General features: G+C 38.5%; 1 protein-coding gene across 22 annotated transcripts in view; it reads left to right on the top strand.

Annotated features, from left to right (window-relative positions):
* The window catches only part of epb41l3a (erythrocyte membrane protein band 4.1-like 3a), a 198,091-nt gene that overhangs the window by 121,637 nt on the left and 56,881 nt on the right, over positions 1 to 19,573 (top strand). For 12 of the 22 annotated variants that reach the window (XM_063065757.1, XM_063065685.1, XM_063065767.1 and 9 more), the window contains exons 10-13: positions 127 to 224; positions 3,238 to 3,413; positions 8,625 to 8,845; positions 17,620 to 18,189. In XM_063065757.1, coding sequence (XP_062921827.1) covers positions 127 to 224; positions 3,238 to 3,413; positions 8,625 to 8,845; positions 17,620 to 18,189 — 1,065 coding nt within the window. The remainder of the gene's footprint in view (positions 1 to 126; positions 225 to 3,237; positions 3,414 to 8,624; positions 8,846 to 17,619; positions 18,190 to 19,573) is intronic. The other 10 variants (XM_063065776.1, XM_063065784.1, XM_063065813.1 and 7 more) reach the window with 1 other exon arrangement.

Below are 19,573 nucleotides of genomic sequence, written 5' to 3'. Positions count from 1 at the left end.
TATAATGAACCATATGAGTAAGTGTGTGCAAGTAAATGGTTAATGTTGTGAAGACTGCACTGACTTGCTGTGTATGGTAGTTTTATCAATTTTCCCAAAGTTTGAGATGTTGTTTTTCTCTCTTAGCACGAACAGTTTGAGAGCACTATTGGATTTAAACTTCCAAACCACAAAGCAGCCAAGAGATTGTGGAAAGTGTGCATTGAGCATCATACATTCTTCAGGTAGGTATTACTTCAAGTTTTTCGCGTGAATTTCACCATGTGAAAATGACTTCAGTCAAGTTGTTTTAATTTCCTAGAATTCTGTAACACAGCAATAGGACATGAGTTGGATCTGACATTATCCCTAAATGTGCTTATGACCAAAACCACAATACAGTATCAGATCACAATAGCCTTTGAATTACTAAGACATACAGGAAATAGCTCTGTTATTTTAGATTATTCTACCTGAACTTACTTTACACTGCTATTGAAAGAAGCAAATTTGAAACAGCTGGACCAAAAAAATTCTGGATTGGGATACATTAAACATAATCCAGTACTGTCATATGTGCAGAAGTTGATCAGCATGTTAACAAAGGATGCAGCAATAAATTATCAAACACCTCATGTATTTGATTATTGTGAATGTGTCAGAGGCCTGAAATGGATTACCTTAACTCAGGTTCTATTCCTGCTCCAGCAAACACTCAGTGGCCACTTGATTAGATACTTAATAAAGTGACCATTGAGTGTACGCTCATGGTTTACTGCTGCTGCAGCCCACCTACTTCGAGGTTTGATATGTGGTGTATTCAGAGATGCTCCTCTGCACACCACTGTTGCAACGTGTGGTTATTGGGGTTACTGTCGCTTTCCTGTCAGCTTGAACCAGACTGGCCATTCTCCTCTGACCTCTCTCATTAACAATATCTTTTCACACACAAAACTGCCGTTCACTAGATGTCTTCTGATTTTTGCACAGTTCTCTGTAAACTCCAGAGACTTCTGTGCATAAAAATTCCCAGATCAGCAGTTTCTGAGATACTCAAACCAGCCCGTCTGGCACCAACAATCATTCCACGGACAAAGTCACTTGGATCACATTTCTTTTCCATTCTGATGTTTGGTCTGAACAACAACTGAACCTCTTGACCATGTCTACATGTTTCTTTATGCGTTGAATTGCTGCCGCATGATTGGCTGATTAGCTATTTGCATTAATAAGCGTGTATATAGGTGTACTTGATAAAGCAGCCACTGAGCGTAAGCGCACACAGTTCTTCGAGGAAAAAAAAATGCATTACAATTTGCTTTTTCAAGTCTGGTGTGAATAGTGACACCGACAGTAGAAGAAGGGTAATGTCACAACATCAAGGTTGATCGAGTGCAGGGGTTCACAACCGTTTTTATGTCATGGACCCCTATCGTTAACCAAGAAATCCACGGACCCCAGGTTGGGAACCCCTGATCTGGTGGATACATAACACTGATTAGTATTAGTTTATTATTGTCACAGATACCGAGTTACAGTGAAAAGCGTTCTGCCATTCTGATCATGCCATACACAATAATATCAAGGGAGGTTTGAAAAAAGAAAACAGAATGCAGTTACAAAGAAAGTGCTAGCTACACAGGTGGACAAATGAGGTCCGAGGGTCATGAGGTGGTTGGGAGATCATGAATTCAAGAGTTACCTTTTGACGTATGAGGCCCTCTATTGGTTGAGGTTGACCATGGATGCTGCATGCCAGCTGTCTACATGATACACAAACCAGCACACAAGCCAGGGCAGTATGATATGGAGAACAAGCTGACGCCCATGTAGCAGGGCACCCCCCCCACCCACGCAGTTGATGAACCCAAAGGAACGGCGGTGACCAATACAGTTTGGTATCAGCAGTGTCGCAGGAGTTGCCAGTCAGCATTGAACTCAATGAAGGACTGCCTTAGGGAATTCAGCTCTGGATTTTTCCGCTGGCTTTACTCCCAAAGCCTTCCCGTTGAGTGGGTATAGCCGCAAGGTAGTGGAGGTTTGAGATCAGAGTTTTTCTTCTCCTAGCTGCCAACCATTGCTGACGAGCCTAAATGCCCGAAGTGGCTGGTTTTAAGGCACTAGTAACTCACCTTTGCCCTTTCTCCTGTTAGTAGAAATGGTTCCACCAGTCTTAGCCAGGAGCTGGAACTGGTTGCCAGAGGCTATTTGAGACACACGTCATTTGGAGCATTTAATAGGTAGTGGGAGCTTATCCCCACTACCCACCCCCCAGCTATGACAACCTTAAGGAACTTATGAATACTAGAAACAAATAGCGTAGATTTCCAAGTTAACTCGGGAACTTTCTGTCTACGCCTGGATGAAGGAAGGCTCTAGTGATTAGTCAAAATCTGGTAAATCCAAAAATTGCAAATAAATTTTGGTTAGACAACATCCACAAAGTATTGTGGATTTCTAGTAAGGAATTTGCTTTTAGTTAAGATTTATTGCAGTATTGGTATCCAAATTGGTAAGTTATTTAAAACAAATAAAAATACATCCAAAAACACAGTGCTAATCACTATTGCTTCCATCCAAGAACACTAAATACTAGTGGCCTCAATCTTTCGGTAGTATTTTGTGTTAATGTGCCACAACCTTAGTATTTAACAACAACTTTTTCCACAATGAGCTTCTTAGCCCGAACTATCTCAAGGTCTTTCTTTCAAAGCATGTACTTATCGAAATTGGAGAAGATAGCAGGATGTGAAGAGGAAGGCGCATTTTACAGAAAGCTTTAAAGAATTAATATCTTAAGTACATTAATAACTAAGTTGCTTCTTGAATGGAGTTGCTATTTTTGAGTTTTATTCATCTGAACAAGCAGATTGGACCTATGGAAACAAAAGTCACAGCAGGAGCAGGTCATTTGGTGTTGCCTGCTTGCTCTGCAGTTCAGGTAGATTTATGGAGCATAGACCCTGAAAAACCCATTAAGGAAACCTGGTGTAAACTCAGTATGGTTATTGCAACCTTTGTCTTTTCAATTTTATAGCTAGATGGACTTACCTGCTCCTTCCCCCAAAATATCAGAACTTGACTTTACCACAATTTGTGATGCTATGTAAATTCCAACAATAGATTGTGGGATTATTGTTCATTTTCAGCCTTCACGTGTCACCATAAATGTGAAAAATCTTGCTGAGGAATATTTTTTTAAATGATCACATTCACAAGATTTGCTACTTCTCATGCAGACTAATGATTTCGTTGCAGATTAGTTTCACCTGAACCACCTCCAAAAAAATTCCTCACTCTGGGTTCAAAGTTCCGTTACAGTGGAAGAACACAAGCCCAGACTCGAAGAGCGAGCTCCCTTATAGATCGCCCAGCACCGTACTTTGAGCGTTCTTCCAGCAAGCGTTACACCATGTCACGTAGCTTAGATGGAGGTAAGGAAATCGAGTTGCAATCGCAAGTGGAATTTTTACTTGGTGACGTTATTTGATTGTTTTCAAATTTGGTTAGTGTGCAAATATTGGTTTAAATGGTAAAATGAGTTCATGGCATTTTTTTTATTATTTTGCTTAATTATATTTGTGTATTTAATGAATGAAATGTAGACTCTTAAACAATACTAAGGGAATCAATTCATGAATGCTAAGGGCATTTGTTATTTTTAAATTGAATGTTTTAAAACATTTAACATGTTATATTGCTGCTAAATTAAACTAGAAATGTCAAATGCATGTTGAGCAATTTTTATGTTAGCAGAGCTTGCATTTATTATACTGTACAACAAACTTGTATTTGTGCAGACAGAGCAGTTCCAGTTGGATATTTAGATAACGCCTAATCACATTTTAGGGTTGACTGGGGAAAAGTTTTAAGTCAACATTTAAATTTAAAGAAATAAAACTATAGACACTAGGTTATGGTGGAGATGGAGTTTTGGACAGTCAAACAAAAATAGAAGTGCCAATAGTTCAAAGTAAATTTTATTATCAAAGTACATATATGTCACGCATATACAACCCTGAGATTCATTTTCTTGTGGACACACTCAATAAATCTATAGAATAATAACATAACAGGATCAATGAAAGACCAACCAGAGTACAGAAGACATCAAACTGGGGGTCAATATGCAAATATAAATAAATAGCAATAAATAACAAGAACATGAGATGAAGAGCCCTTGAAAGTAAGTTCATTGGTTATGGGAACATTCCAATGATGGGACAAATGAAGTTGAGTGTAGTTATCCCCTTCTATTCAAGAGCCTGATGGTTGAGGGGTAGTAACTGTTCTTGAATCTGAGGCTCCTGTACCTTCTACCTGATACCAGCAGCTTGAAAAGAGCATGGTCTGGTTGGTGGGATCTCTGATGATGGATACTGCTTTCCTACGACAACATTTCGTGTAAGTATACCTCAACGTTTGGGAGGGCTTCACCCGTGATGTACTGGGTCAAATCCTCTACCTTTTGTAGCCAGTCAGTATACTCTCCACTACACATCTATCAAAGTTTGTCAAAGTTTAGATGTCATGCTGAACCTTCATAAGCTCCTAAGGCAGGAGAGGTGCTGCCGTGCTATCTTCGCAATTGCACTTGCATGCTAGGCCCAGGCCAGGTCCTCTGAAATAGTAACACCTAGGAGTTTAAAGTTGCTAACTCTGTCTGCCTCTGATCCTCTGATGAGGACTGGCTCATAGACCTATGGTTTCCCTCTCCTGAAGTCAATAATCGGACTTCATATATGTATTCTAATGTATGACATGACCTATGTAAAAAAACAACTAGAGTCCACAATAATTATGGGAATGGAGGTGTATCTAGAGGCCAATATATGAAGTGTCAACCAGTTAGGGTGGTGATATTATCCAAATGGGACTGAATGCAGGAAAGCCCACAAAATGTTGAACAAGTTAGGAATGTTGAACAAGTGTTGTTGAACAAGTTAGGAATATGAAGGGTAGGCACTGAAAGACTCTTAAAGAAACATTGGAGTAGTTGAGTTTGAGGTGAGAAAAATTATGAATCAGGATTTTGGTTAGAGAGATTTGGGGATTGTGGAAGAAAGGTAAGCTAGGTGTGAATGCAAATATTAATGAAGTTAGCTTAGCAATGGCATGGAGTCAAACAGTACAAAACCAGGCCCTTTGGCCCAGCTTGTCCATGCTGATTAAGATGACCGTCTAAGCTGGAATTGCTCATGTTTGGCCCATATCTAGAATCAGAATCGGGTTATTATTACTGACATACGGTGTGAAATGTGTTGTTTTGCAACAGCAGTACAGTGCAAACCATAAAAACATTGCTGTAAGTTACAACAATAAAAAAGAGGACAAAGGAGGAATACTGAGGTGCTGTTCGTGGTTTCCTGGTCGGGTATGAAATCTGGTGGTGGAAGGGAAGAAGCTGTTCCTAAGATATTAAGTGTCTTCAGCTCCTGTCCCTCCTCCCCTATGGAAATAACAAAAAGAGGGCACAACCCAGATGGTGATGGTCCTTGAAGATGAATGGAGAATATCTTCAAGATCCCTCTAAACCAGGAGTTCCGAACCTTTTTTATGCCATGGACGAATACCGTCAAGGTTGGAGCCCCTACTCTGAACCTTTCCTATCCATGTACTGCTCTGAATGTCTAAAATCCTGTTATTATGCCTGCCTCTGGCAGTTTGTTCCATATGTGAACCATTCTCTTGGTGGAAAACATTGCCCCTCAGGCCCCTATTAAATCTTAACCCCACTCACCCTAAACCTGTACCCTCAAGCTGTTGGTTGCCCGACCATGAGAAAAGACTCCCTGCATTCTCACTTCCGACATCCCTCATCATTCCTGCCGCTGGCTGTAAGGAGTTTGTACGTTCTCCCAGTGACTGTGTGGATTTCCTCCGGGTGCTCCGGTTTCCTCCCACAGTCCAAATACATACCAGTTGGTAGGTTAATTGAACTTGTAAATTGTCCCATGATTAGGCTCAGATTAAATCGGGGGATTACTGGATGGCGCGGCTCAGAGACCCTGTTCCTTGCTGTATCTCGATAAATAAAGAAAGAAAGGAATTGTGTACCCCTCTGGAAGATCTTCCCTCAGTCTCCTATACTCCGAGGAATAAAGTTCTGTCCAGCTGAACCTCTCCCCATAACCCACTCCCTCGAGTCCTGGCCACATCCTCTTTACTACACTTGGAGCAGTTTACAGTATCCAATTGTCCTGTCGACCAGCATGTTTTTGGGAGGTGGGAAGAAACTGGAGTCCAACACAATATAAGCTTCTAAGTTATTTTTTTGTGACAAGAAATGGAAAATTGCATTTATGTAGTGTGTGCCATGTGGTGTATTGGTGATGGAGGAAATATGGGTTTAGTTCAGTTTGGGTTTGAATAGAATATTACCAGTTACCTCAGGCAAGCTCCTGAAAGAAAATCAAGTAATTAGTCAGTATCCAAATATAGTCTTGAGGAAGAGCAGGATTACAGAGTAGGCGGTAATCGAACAGCTCATAATCCACTTCATACTTTAAGTTGAACGTTCTTACTGTTTGGTTGAGAGCACTTTGATATAATGTAAGGAATCTTGCTGCTGAGCATGAGAGATTTACAATATCTAAATGCAACAAAGTCTGCAACATTTAAAAGCTGTGTAGCTGTGAATATTTTCTTCAACCTTTCTCTGCAAAAACACACAAATAGAATTGTGGCACAGATCACGTTAATCGAGTAGAATGACTTGAGAGACTCCCTGTCCTATTCTAGTTTGTGTAATTCTATCAATAGTAATTAATCATTTGGGTTATAACTTGTAACCTATTAACTTTCCTCAGCTTTGTGTAAATACTTAGTGATGTGACATTTTCATAAAGAGTGACAATACCTTGTCTAAAACTCATATATTGCTGGTGCATTGGTCATTGCCATTTTCACCTCTAAACGTGACTTTCTCAGCACACTCATAGTTCTCCCCCTTCATTCTACTCACAGTAAACCTGTGAGCTTTTAAAATCCAGTTGCCCATATCCAAATTCGTTGAGGGGGTCGGTAATGAAAATCAAACATCTAAAGACATGGAAATGAAATAAACACAAAATGTTGGAAATATTCATGGGGTCAGTTGGGATCTGACCAAATTAACATTTCAAGTCCAAGAACTTTGATCTGCACTGATAATTGTAGAGAAGATGGCGGGAGGAATGGAGGGGATAAAAGGAATGTCTGTGGTTGAGTGAAGCCAGGTGAAATGGGTTAAGGGGCAATTGAAGGCTGGTGGTCTTCTTTATCCATGTTTTGTATTGCTGAGAACAGGATTATGTTTTATTGATAACACTCACACCCCTGTTATCAGCAATATGTAACGTGGACAAAGAAGCAGTAATAATAGAGAATACAGTAAATTAGGCTGCAATAATCAAGAGAAGAACAACTGAGTCAAGATCACAGCTGTAGGACTGATGTAGATTATCCTGATACAGGCAGAAAGCACAGATTGTCTTCAGGTGACTGATGGGTGCGGCAGGGGGAGCCATCGTCTTGCAGCACGAGAGACCCTGTGTTCAAACGGTCTCTTTCTCCCTTGATGCTGCCGGGGTCCTGCATTGTGGGCAGGGATTGATCAGTGCAGTTTGTGGATTGGACTCTGGTTTGCATTGTGGTGTGTCTCTGGTTTCTGGTCGCTCTTTTTTTTTTGCTATTTCAGCCAATTTTGAATCAGGGCGGCCTGCAGATAAACAAGATTGGGCTGAACTGAATATGCCTGGACTCCTTTTATTTTGTGTTTTATATTCTGTGTTTATTGCTCGGTTTTTTTCGTTGCTGTTTGTGCGATTTGTTTTCGTTTGCGCTGGGTGGGGTTAATGTTTTTCTTTGAATAGTCTCCAAGGTTTTCTTTGTTTCATGACTGTCTGTGGGGAAGACGAATCTCAGGGTTGTACACTGCATACCTACTTTGATAATAAATGTACTTGGAATCAACCCTTACCTTGGGGTGCTCTCTGTTTGGAGTTTGCATATCCTCCTTGTGACCGTGAGGGTTTCCTCTGGGTGTTCCAGTTTCCTCCCCGATCCCAAAGACTGTGGTAGGTTAAATAGCCACTGTAAGTTGTTTAGTAAGAAGTAGAATCTGGGAAGCATTGATGGAAATGTGGAGGAGATTTTTTTTTAAATGGGGCCAGTGTAGGATTGATGTAGAATGGGTGGATGATGGTGAGGGTGGTCTTAGCGGGCCTCATTCCATGCTGTATATCTCTGTAACCTAAAATTGTAAATTGAATATAGTGTCAGGAAGGCTGCAATCTGCCCAGAAACCAAAATGAAGTGTTATCTGTCCAGCATTTGCAGATTTTCCCTTGTTTTGTTGTCGTCAAGCTTGCATTGGGCTTGTTTTGGCATACGTGTGTTGTGTGAAATTGGCAATTGTAATAAAAATTGTTTACTGTTACTGCTACCATGAACCCAGAGACCATTTAAATAGCTACTGATCATCAAAGTTGAACCAAACATGCCCTTTGCGCATCTCATCTCTGTGTTACAGACAAGGGGGTGGCGGAGTGGGTGTCCTTGAATGATTGCTGCTCTCTTGACTAGAGGAACTTAGATTAATTCTAACAACTATTACTAGCCTGCCAAGGAAAGGCCAATAATGAATTAAGTTTTGTGTTTTAAAGCTTCCGTCACTGAGAATCATGAGATGGTGATTAAAGACTCCATTTCGGCCTCAGAGGTGGCTACTGGTCATTATGGTGCAGCCAAGAGCCTAGTGTCAACGAATTTAATAACCACAGTGACACCTGAGAAGAAGGCAGAAGAGGAGAAGGCAGAGGAAGAGGATAAGAAAGCAAAGACTGACATTACTCCATCACTCACACCAGCCAAGCATGAAATTAAGGTAGAGTTTACTGGAGCATGAAAAATGATAGGTGTACTGATAATTAAGCACAATACAGATTTAACAGTAAGAGTTATAATCCAATATTGAACATTAATTAATTATCATGAAATTAGGACAAACTATCTTGTTCCAATGTAAGAAGAATGTGATTTTTAGAGAACAACAATTGAATTCATTGTTTTAAATTGATGCATTGATAATGTAAACATATATTTGATAAAATGAATAGCAAATTTTGATTTGGTGCTGTAACGAGATAGATTATTGTGATATTATTGGAACAAAGGAAAAGTCTGAAATAATGTTTCCCTGTGGGTTCTTAATTCAATTTAGAGTTCATTATTTTTGAATTAATACCCGTAAATAAGATTTTTAAGAATTCTAATATTAAAGCTCAAATTCTTGTTCAGCTACCTGATCCAACTGTGAGACATGGCAGTTTGATTCTTGCTGTGTCAATAAATAAACATATTTTCGTTAACAATTCTGAGGCATTTCTTGTTTAAAATTTGAGACATCGCATGAATATTTTGCTATTTAAATTTCTGCGTTGTTTTAAATCATTGGCAGATTTGTTAACATTTTATTGGTTCTTTAGGTTTTTTTTAAATCAGATTGGCAAACGTTCATTTTAAATAATGGGTCTGTAAATGAGCTAAAGAATTAGAAACAGGAATGTGGCCCATTTCTGCTGGCTCTACTATTCATAAACATCAAAACTGATCTTTTATCCCAATAATACTACCCTGCACTGATTCCCTTAATATATCCAAGATCCATCAATCTCTGACTTGAATATAGTCAGAAATTTGAACCTCTATACCCTTCTTGGGTTTCTCGAATAGAGAACAAAGGTATGCAGCCTTCTGGGTCAAAGAAATTTCTTCTTGCCTCAGGCTGCATAAAAACCCTTATGTTGAGACTGTGAACCCCTGATTCTAGATAACCTTGTCCCTATATTTACTCTGTTAATTCATGGAAAAATGTTGCATATTGCAATGAGATTGTCATTTGTTCCTCTAAACTGAAAAGAATATAGGTCCATTCTGTTCAATTTTTGTTTCCTCGTGGGACAAACGCATCACCTAGGAATTAATCTGGTGAACTTTTACTGCATTCCATCTATCAAAATGTGTATTTCCCTAGGTAGTGAGGCCCTTTACACAATATTTCAGAAGCAGTGTTCAATATAATTAGAACAAGGCATCTGCACTTTTTGGACTCAAATCCTTTGTAGTAAAAGCCTGCACATGATTTCCCTTTCTAAATATGTACAGTGACTGTTTACTGTCAGTGATAACGTATTAACAACACCTCAATTTCCTTTTGGACATGAACACTTTTCAAGCACCCTCCATTTTAAAAACTGTTCAGCCCATTTATTCTTTCCACTGAGATGACTTCACATATTTTCATATATTTAATAGCCATATCCATTCATCTCATCTGTCTATATCCCTTTTGAAGTCCCTCTGTATCTTCTCTCAACCCATACAGCCAGTCAGTTTTAATCATCAGTAAACTTGGATGTATTACATTTGGTCCCCTTATCCTAATACATAAATTGTGAAAAACAAGAATCCTAGCAGTGGTTGCTATGGAGAATAATAATTTACTTTTTAGCTTGAAACTGGTTCACTTTTTAGCTTGAAACTGGTTCACTGGCCTATTCTCTTCTTTTTTTGTTTGTCAATTGGTCAGCAAGCTATGCTAGGTTATTGTCATCAATCCCATATATTCTAATTTTGTCATAATATTGCTACATGAGTCTTTATTGAAGGCCTGTGGAAGTGCAAGTATACCAAGCAATAAGCAAACTGCTGGAGGAACTTGCCCAGACTGCAAATGGAAAGGGTCATCGACATTTTGGGTTGAGATGCTTCATCTGGACTATTGATGTCTGCTTGAAATATTAACAGTCCAGTTCCCTTCACTGATCCAGTCTGAGACTCTGAGATCATCCAGCAGTTTGCTTTTTCTTCGGATTCTAGCATCTTCAATCCCTTGTGTCTTCAGTTCTCTTTATATTGGTTATAATCACAAAAAGACCTACAGATTTGTGAGACATAATTTCCTTTTCACAAACCCATAAGGACTTAGTGCAACCCTGAATTTAAATTACTCCTTCCATTTAATACTACACAGTAGCATCACCCCCATCATTCACATTAGGAAGTTTGTAGCTCCAAGTATTTTCTCCTTCCTTTAGTAGTGGGATTACAGTCTAGAATTGAATGCAATTTAGAAGATGACAACCTTGTAGGTGTTTTTGTTTCTCTTGTGATTACTGTTTTTCTGCTTTTTTTTCAACTTTTTGGTCCTCCTTTGAGATCTAAAGTTTTCCCAAACTTCAGACTTCTCTTTTTGACAACATTATGAGACCTTTCCTTTGTTTCAATACTATCTTTAACTTCTCTTGTTAGCCGCAGCCAGACTATTTTTTTGTGTCTTGGGGGCGGGGGGGGGGGATATATTTACTGTGAACTATGCATCTTTTAAATGTTAGCCATTGCTACTTATACAATGAGTTTATTGCAGCATTAGTATTTATAATCTCACAGTTAATTAACAAGTATAATCTTTCCAGGTCCTAGGTGAACAATTAATATGCCATTTCTCACTGCTAAAGAATAGTTTCTTCGATGATAAGATCCCAGGAATGGCACAGGGAACCACTTAAGACATAATTTATTTTGTGTTTTTTTTCCTCTGGGGAACGATGCAAGAATGACAATAGCTTCTATTTCCATTTGCTAGAATGTGCTCCAGTTTAAGATCCTGATATACTTATTTATAGCAAAAAAGAATAGTCTCAATCCAATTTCCAGTCAGAACAGGCTGGCATCTCTAACTGCCAATAGACTGGCACAAAGTCACATCCGCTTTAGGCTGTAGGATGATTATTGCAAGGAAAGTAAATGAAATGTGACGCAATATTAGTAAAGATGTTATTCAGACATCATTTTAAATCTTTACTATATCTCGCCTATAAGCTGTTGGGTTCTCAAGGTGGAGCAATCAATATTGGTTGGGGTCTAATTTTATGATCGTGTGCTATTTTATGGCCTTAAGTAGACATCTAGGAGTCTGAAACAGTTGGCAGCCAGAGAATATTTGAACTCTTGGCATTGAAGTATTTCAAAGTTAGTTGAAGGTAGAGTGAAATTAATAACTAAATGTTACATTTTCCTTCTACCTTAACCTTGATTGTTTCTTAAAGCCAAGTTGTGCAATGGTTTTTCTATATGTTGAGGCTGTCTTCTAATCCTAACTGCGGCCCAAATCACTTGCAGGCCACTTTATCAGGGTCTACATTTATCAGTCCTCAAGAGTCTGTCCTTTTCTTAAATAATCTTGATTTTATTAACAGGTGCTTCATTCTGAAGAAATCTACTCAATAAACGCAGTCATAATGAAGACAGTAACTTTTGTTCTGTGGTATTTCAGCAATATTCTGGCCGCTGCAATGATTTAATAGTGATTAGAATACTGCAGCAATTAATTATTTATTAACAGAATTAATTATTCTGTTGAAGTAAATATCATTTAGCTGTAAATTTGAGTTTGGAATCATGTTACAGATCCTGAGAAATATTTCTTTATTTGCATTTGAACATAAATAGCCCTTGGGCGGAACAAATAGAGACATATTTGGTTTGGAGTTTGGCATGTCCATAGAGGAACATGCCAAATTTTCAGTCCACTTTACATAATCCACAAATGGGTAGTAGGCTGCTTCCTACCTGTAACTGATTTTTGGCAAATAGAACAAAATCTTCAGTTGGAGTAGAGAATGGTCTCCCACCAGCATGTAAACTCTTCAGTGTTTTTCTGTGAATAGATTGATAATTAGGAAAAAGAGAAATCACTCTAATCTTGATTATAAATAATATTAAACATTCAGATTCTTAATTTACATTATCCTTTAATTTGTACCTTCTTGGACCTCTCCAATTTCTTTTGTATTGTCATGTTTACTTATGAAATAGAGCAATCCATTCTCCCCCCCCGGCCCCCACCACCACCACCTATTTTCCGGCAACCCGGGGTTCCCAACCTTTTTTATGCCATGGACCTGCTGTAACCTACTAACATCTTCCCCACCCAACCTTCCTGTGGGATATTGGAGGACCCCCCCCCCCAAGTCTTCTTCCCTGGGCATATCTATGAGGTTACAGGAGGAATGTCCAAACCCCACACAGACTGTATTCGAATTGAACCTGTTTCACTGGCGCTGCGAGACAATTGTACCATCTGCGGCACACTGTACAGTCCAGATTAGGAAAAGATAAATGGTCTAATCTTGAAGGCATCTCCATTCAAGAATAGTTGCAGGTCATTGGCTGATCCAGCAAGAAGCATAATTTAGGAATTCATGACTTCACTGACCCTGGCAAATAGTCAAGTCATGTTTATTGTCATTTAACTATATACATGTCAAACAAGATGATGTTTCTCTAAAGCACAGTAGTATGCACAACACAGATATAACACTCAATAACTTAGGAAAGTAAGAATAAAATCTACAAATGAATTACGCATAAATAAACAAAGTAAAGTGCATAAATTAAATATTGTAAGGTATGGAACAGATTAACCAGTGGCCCTTCGAGTGCAATGTGGCAGGAAGTTCAGAAGCCTAGTGGGTTGAGGGAAGAAACTGTTTCCCATCCTGATCATTCTTGTCCTTGTGCATCGGAGTCTCCTGCCTGATGGTAGAAAGTCAGAGGTTGCTGGACAAGTGACTGGACAAAATGATCAACTAACACTTTATTACCCCAGTTTGAACCCTTGTTTGAGCTGTGCTTTCTGGATTTAATTTGTGCAAGTCAGGATCCCATTGAAGAGCAAGCTTAATGACACAATTATAAAACTTGAAATGCACTTGATGTTATTAGATTGGTAGCAGAGAATATGTAGATTGAGGGCAGAGCATCTGACCTCAATATCAACTTGCATAAAACCACATTGCTAGATAGAGAGTAGAACAAGCCATCCTCTGATGCATTCTTCCAGAATTCATTCTTCTAAGTATGCATGTAATTGAACTCCAAAATGAATTCAGATTCTGTGTCCCATTTGAAAATATCTGTTAAAGACTTAACCTCGATCTCCAGCTCGAATAATTCATAATTCTTGCTGCAGCAAAGCTGATGATTTAACTGGTTTTCCCGATCTTTTGGTAACAAAAATGTCGGCATTTTCTTACCTTTTGCACTAAATCTAAATTTTTATCTCAAGCTTTGTTTCGCAATTTTTCATTTCTTATTATGGTTTCTGAAAGTGGATTAGATTTATTTTGTAATTGTATCCTTTATGCAATAGAATGTTCAGATTAGAGTTCATTTTAGCAAAACATTATTTCAATGAGAGGAGAAAATATACTTGAGGCCTATTATCTCAGTGTCCCATGCTATGTAACATACGTTGCTTAAGAGACAAGGCAAGCATCTTGCTCACAGCTTCCTGTCAGTGCTGCTCTGCATGTGGTTGCTGGGAGAGGTCCAGCAGAAGCATGGAGTAAATCTGGCTGCAAATTCTCTTCAGGCCAGTGCTGGTCATCTTTGCTTGGTCTGATCCACAGTGACATGCCAAGACTGGATCTGGACCACAGCACAAGGTTTGACTGCCAAAAATTGTCCTCCTTTCCTACTGGCTTTTAGCAAGATTGTATTCCTTTTGAAGCAGTCCTGTATATAAATAGGAAGTCTGATATCTGTATAATTGTTGTCATTATCTGAATTAAATATGCCAAACATTTTAAATAATTAAGGATGGTTTCGAGTTGTATGTGATACTAGAACCAAATGACTTCAGAATTCATCTTTATAGTTTACTATTATGTATTGTCTTGTTCCTTAGCTTAAATGAACTTCCATTAGCTGCCTTGATTTGATTGATTGATCTTTATGCAGAAGGTTGAACTTCCTTTGACTTTGAAGCTGTTTCTTATGATGAGGCAGCATTGAATAGGCAACAGGAATTAATTTCCAAATTGGTGGTACAAAGTAAATTCCTGAGTTTTGATCCAGTGACGCTGAATATTTTTCAAAAAATTGTTCTCTGCAGATCAAGATGGCATAGGACCTAGAGAATATACAAGAATAGTTTTCACAAGATATTGCTGATGCTGGAGATGATAACTACGCAATTTAGCATGGGGATTGCTAATTAGATTGTTTGCTGTCATAACAGAACTTAAGTCCAGTTTTAGCTAGGCCAGTTTGATGGGTGGCAAGAGTTTGAAAACCATCCACTTTTGTCGGCCTGAAGCAGAAAGTTGTTTCATTCCTGGGCCTGATTTAAATTCCATTAACTGACTTTGCATAAATTTCTTGCTGGAAGCAGTGAAAGTTCTCACAGTTCTGAAGCCATTTGCCAACACCTGGTCTATGACAGGATTAGTCACCCTTTTTGTTTCCCAACTCCCGTTGACTTTTAGTGATACTAATCGAGTAAGTATCTGCAATTGTGTTAACTTATCACTGTCTTTGGTAGACAGGATTAAAACCTACCCATGTTAAATGTAATAATGCTTTATTAAAATAGTGGACAATGTAATTTCATAGGAAAACTTAACTTACATTTGGTGATTAGTTCAGTTGAACTGTACCATAATAATCGACTTAATTTTTAAATCACATTTTAGAGTTCCCATAGTTTAAAATTCTAAATCATAAATCATCTGATTTTGACGTGATTACAAAGCTTTATGTTGTTCACATTTTCAAGCCAATGAATCTTATTATAAATTAAATTTTAAATAAGAAATGTATTTTAACTTCACCATTCTGTCTTAAATAAATTTCTTACTGCTGACATTGCAATTCCTTACAGGTGTCTCTAAATGATTATGGATTTTTACCAGTGCTTGGGTACAAAATGGATTACACATTCAAGCAGCATTGGAATAAGACCATAAGACACAGGAGCAGAATTAGGTCATTCAGACAATCATGGCTCTGCCATTCTATCATGGCTGATATATTGTCCCTCTCAACCCCATTTTCCTGCCTTCCCTCTGTATCCTTTGGCACCCTGACTAATCAAGAAGCTATCAACCTCCGCTTTAAATATATCCAATGACTTGGCCCACATGGCTGCCTGTGGCAATGAATTCCACTGATTTATTTCTTTCTGGCTAAAGAAATTCCTCCTCATCTCTGTTCTAAATGGACATCCCTCTATTCTGAGGCTGTGCCCTCTGATCCTTTTTGCCCATTGTTGGAAACATCCTCTCCACATCTGCTCTAACTAGAGCTTTCAATATTCGATAGGTTTCAATGAGAACCCCCCCGTTCTTCTAAACACTAGTGAGTACAGGCCAAGAGCCATTAAACACTCCTCATACATTAATCCTTTCATTCCTGGAATCATTCTTGTGAACCTCCTCTGGACTCGCTCCAATGCCAGCACACCTTTTCTTAGATGAAGGGTGCAAAACTGTTCACTATGCTGCAAGTATGGTTAAAGCCTCAGCATAGCATCCTTGCTATTATATTCTAGTCCTCTCGAAATGAATTCTAACATTGCTTTTACCTTCCCTACCTCTGACAACCTGCAAATTAACGTTTAGGGCACCCTGTACGAAAGCTCCCAATTCCCTTTGCACCTCTGATTTTTGAATTTTCTCTCCGCTTTGAAAATAGTCTACACTATTTACTCCTTTACTCAAATTTCATGACCATACACTTCCCTGCACTATATTCTATCTGCCACTTTGCCCATTCTCCAAATCTGTGCAAGTCCTTTTGCAGACTCCCTGCTTCCTTAACACTACCTGCCCCTCCACCTATCATACACAAACTTGGCCACAAAGTCATCAATCCTATCATTGAGATCATTGACATATAATTTGAAAAGAAGTGGACCTAACCCCCTGTCCCTGTGGAACACCGCTAGTTACTCGTAGCCAAACAGAAAAGGCCCTCTTTATTCCCGCTCTTTGCTTCCAGTCAGTCAGCTAATCTTCTATCCATGCTAGTAACTTTCATGTAATACAGTGGGCTCTTAACTTGTTAAACAGCTTCATATGCGGCAACTTGTCAAAGACCTTCTGAAAATCCAAGTATACAACATCTACGGACTCTCCTCCATCTCTCCTGCTTATTATTTCCTCAAAGAATCCCAACTATTTCTTTAGGCAAGGTTTCCCCTTAAATCTCGCCAACCAGAAAAGGGACCCCTTTATTCCCACTCTTTGCCTCCTGCCAGTCAGCCAATCTTATATCCATTTTCCAGAATGGGTGCAGCACGGACGTAGTCACTATTGACTTGACATAAAATCAAAGAACAAGAAAAACAAAAGACACCAATTAAAAAATTAAATTGGAAATTAAAATGGCATAAGTAATCAAAGAGCTGGCAACAAAGAAAACGATTAATTAGGAACTAGAAGTAAATAACGAAGAAAGAAATATACCAACAAAAATTAACACCCAGTTATCTGTAAAAAAAAACAAAGGCATCAAATGGGAAAACTATAATGGGTCCAGTTGAGACAATTAAGGTATTTGTGGGGTTTTCAGATAAGAGAAAAAAAGTCATGGAACTTCAAAAATTGTATTTTTATAAATTGTTATGGAAAATAATGCAATTTGGCTTTTTGAAATTTTGAGTTACTTAATATTTCTAGCTAAAAGAAGATTTGACATTTTGGAAGATTAAATGTTATGGGATGCAATAACTAATATTTTTTTCTTTTTTGTCTTAATTTTCCTGCTCTTTTATGTTGCTCCTGCTTCTTTGTATTTCCTGTGTTTCTCCGGTAGAATACATTTGTTGGCACAAACTCATTTTCCTCTTCCTCTAACCCCTTGCCTATGCACTGTGACTCCCCTATATCATCGAGCATTCATAGGAGATGTAAAGCGAATGTTTCAAAATCTGCTGATGACGTCAAGGTTGAAGATCCCTGCAGCACACCCCATTCACAGTTTGACTATGATCCTTCAAAGTCAATTGATAAGAAAGCAGTGGATTTAAAAGGAGACCAAGACCCGGGGTCTAGATCTAGAAAAGGAGGAACCCTGTTTTCATTCTCCTTGCATCTCCCAGCGACATTTTCTTTGTTAGATGATGATGGCTATCTTTCCTTCCCCAGCTTTTCCGATGCCAGTTTCTTACCCGAAAGCTTCCAACGTTACCTCCCCATCCAGTCGCCATCGCTCGTTCCCTGCTTCCTTTTCATTTTCTTCTTCCTGCTTTCAACCTCTTTCTCTGTACCGTACGCTCTCACTCTCTCATTCCCTCTTGCTATGTGTCTCTGCTATCTGGAGCCCAGGGCAGCCTCCTTGAGTGCCTCAGTTGACAATGACCTGAGTGACAGTTCAGAGGAAGAGGTGCGTGTACCTCAGCCTGAACACAATCCCTTTGTGTTCAGTGCCTGAGCGTTCTGCACAGTGTAAAACGCTGCAAAAGTAACATTATTTTCAGAACCTCATTGCTGCCTTTTCTTATTTTAAGAGCTGTGTTTCAAAGAGACATAACTTATTTGTCGCATCAGATTAGACAAAAAGTTTTTGTTTTCTTGCAGAAAAGTTCTGAAAAGCCGGCCTATTTTTTAATAGTGGAAAAATATGAAGTAATTGGCCTGTGTACATACTTTGTATTCTTATAGATGTAAATTCCTAAATTGAATAAGGTCATTCAAAAGAGCCATGCTGACATTTCCCTAGGAGTTGGAGCCAGTTGATAGTCAATTAGTTTAAATTCTCTGGTGTGAGACAGTCATAACCTCATTAGTATTACAGTAGGCCATTTGTTTCTCAATGAATATTGTGTTCATTTGGTTCAGTCAATGTCTGAACATGATTAGAAATACCAGACATGAACGGCCTGATTATTCACCTTTTTTAAAAAAGATGTAAAAGACCAAAATGCCTCATTTTACATATGATTTATTAAATACTTCTGTTAACATTGCGGTCATATTTAAGTTCATGAACTGTCTTAATGAAAGTTGCCTTCCATGTGAGATAGCACATGAAGTTACTTTAGCCTTTTGTCCAGGAACTGACAGCATGAATTACTCCAAGTATGGCCTTATTCAGTTTCCTGCCTTCACACTTAAGTCCAAAAGGGCAATAAAAATATATATCTATACTTACTGCTTTACAAGTGGGCAAATAAAGTTTTAGATAGATGGTGTTGCAGAATATTACAGGCACTAAAACTGATTCAGGACATAGATGAGTTTGACATTACTTCACTATAGGTTCAGAATAAAAACTTAGTGTCTAATCTCAAACCATCCAGACTGCTGACAGTGAAGTGTATATACATTAATGTGCATGCCCTGTGTATTCTTGGATATTACGTAGGAAAATTAAACTAGTGTCATTGTTTGGTCCAGATTGCATGTACGGACTGTTCAATGAATGAGGGTCTGTTTGCATCATAATCTGTTAATCTACACACTTAGAAAAATGTCAGAAGTACAAATAATTTCAAGTCCTTAAATCTTATGTTGAATGCTTAATATCTCTTACTTTTCATATCTAATTCATTCAGAGTTTTGTATAACAGGACTTTTAAGCTATTTATTGTAGAACACTGAAGAAAGTTTGGTTATTTAATTCAGGAAATGTTTTCTAGTTAAGCCCAGATTCTCCTGTAAACTGAAAACCTTCAGTGTGATGCTGGTGAGGTCTTTCAAAGAGGTTTACATTTTTATAACAGCCTATAAAGTGAGAAGGATGCGATTAACTAGATCTTCAACATTAT

Source organism: Mobula hypostoma, chromosome 1 (genome assembly GCF_963921235.1).
Source record: "Mobula hypostoma chromosome 1, sMobHyp1.1, whole genome shotgun sequence".
Classification (NCBI taxonomy): Eukaryota; Metazoa; Chordata; class Chondrichthyes; order Myliobatiformes; family Myliobatidae; genus Mobula; species Mobula hypostoma.
This window is presented reverse-complemented; position numbering and strand designations above follow the sequence as displayed.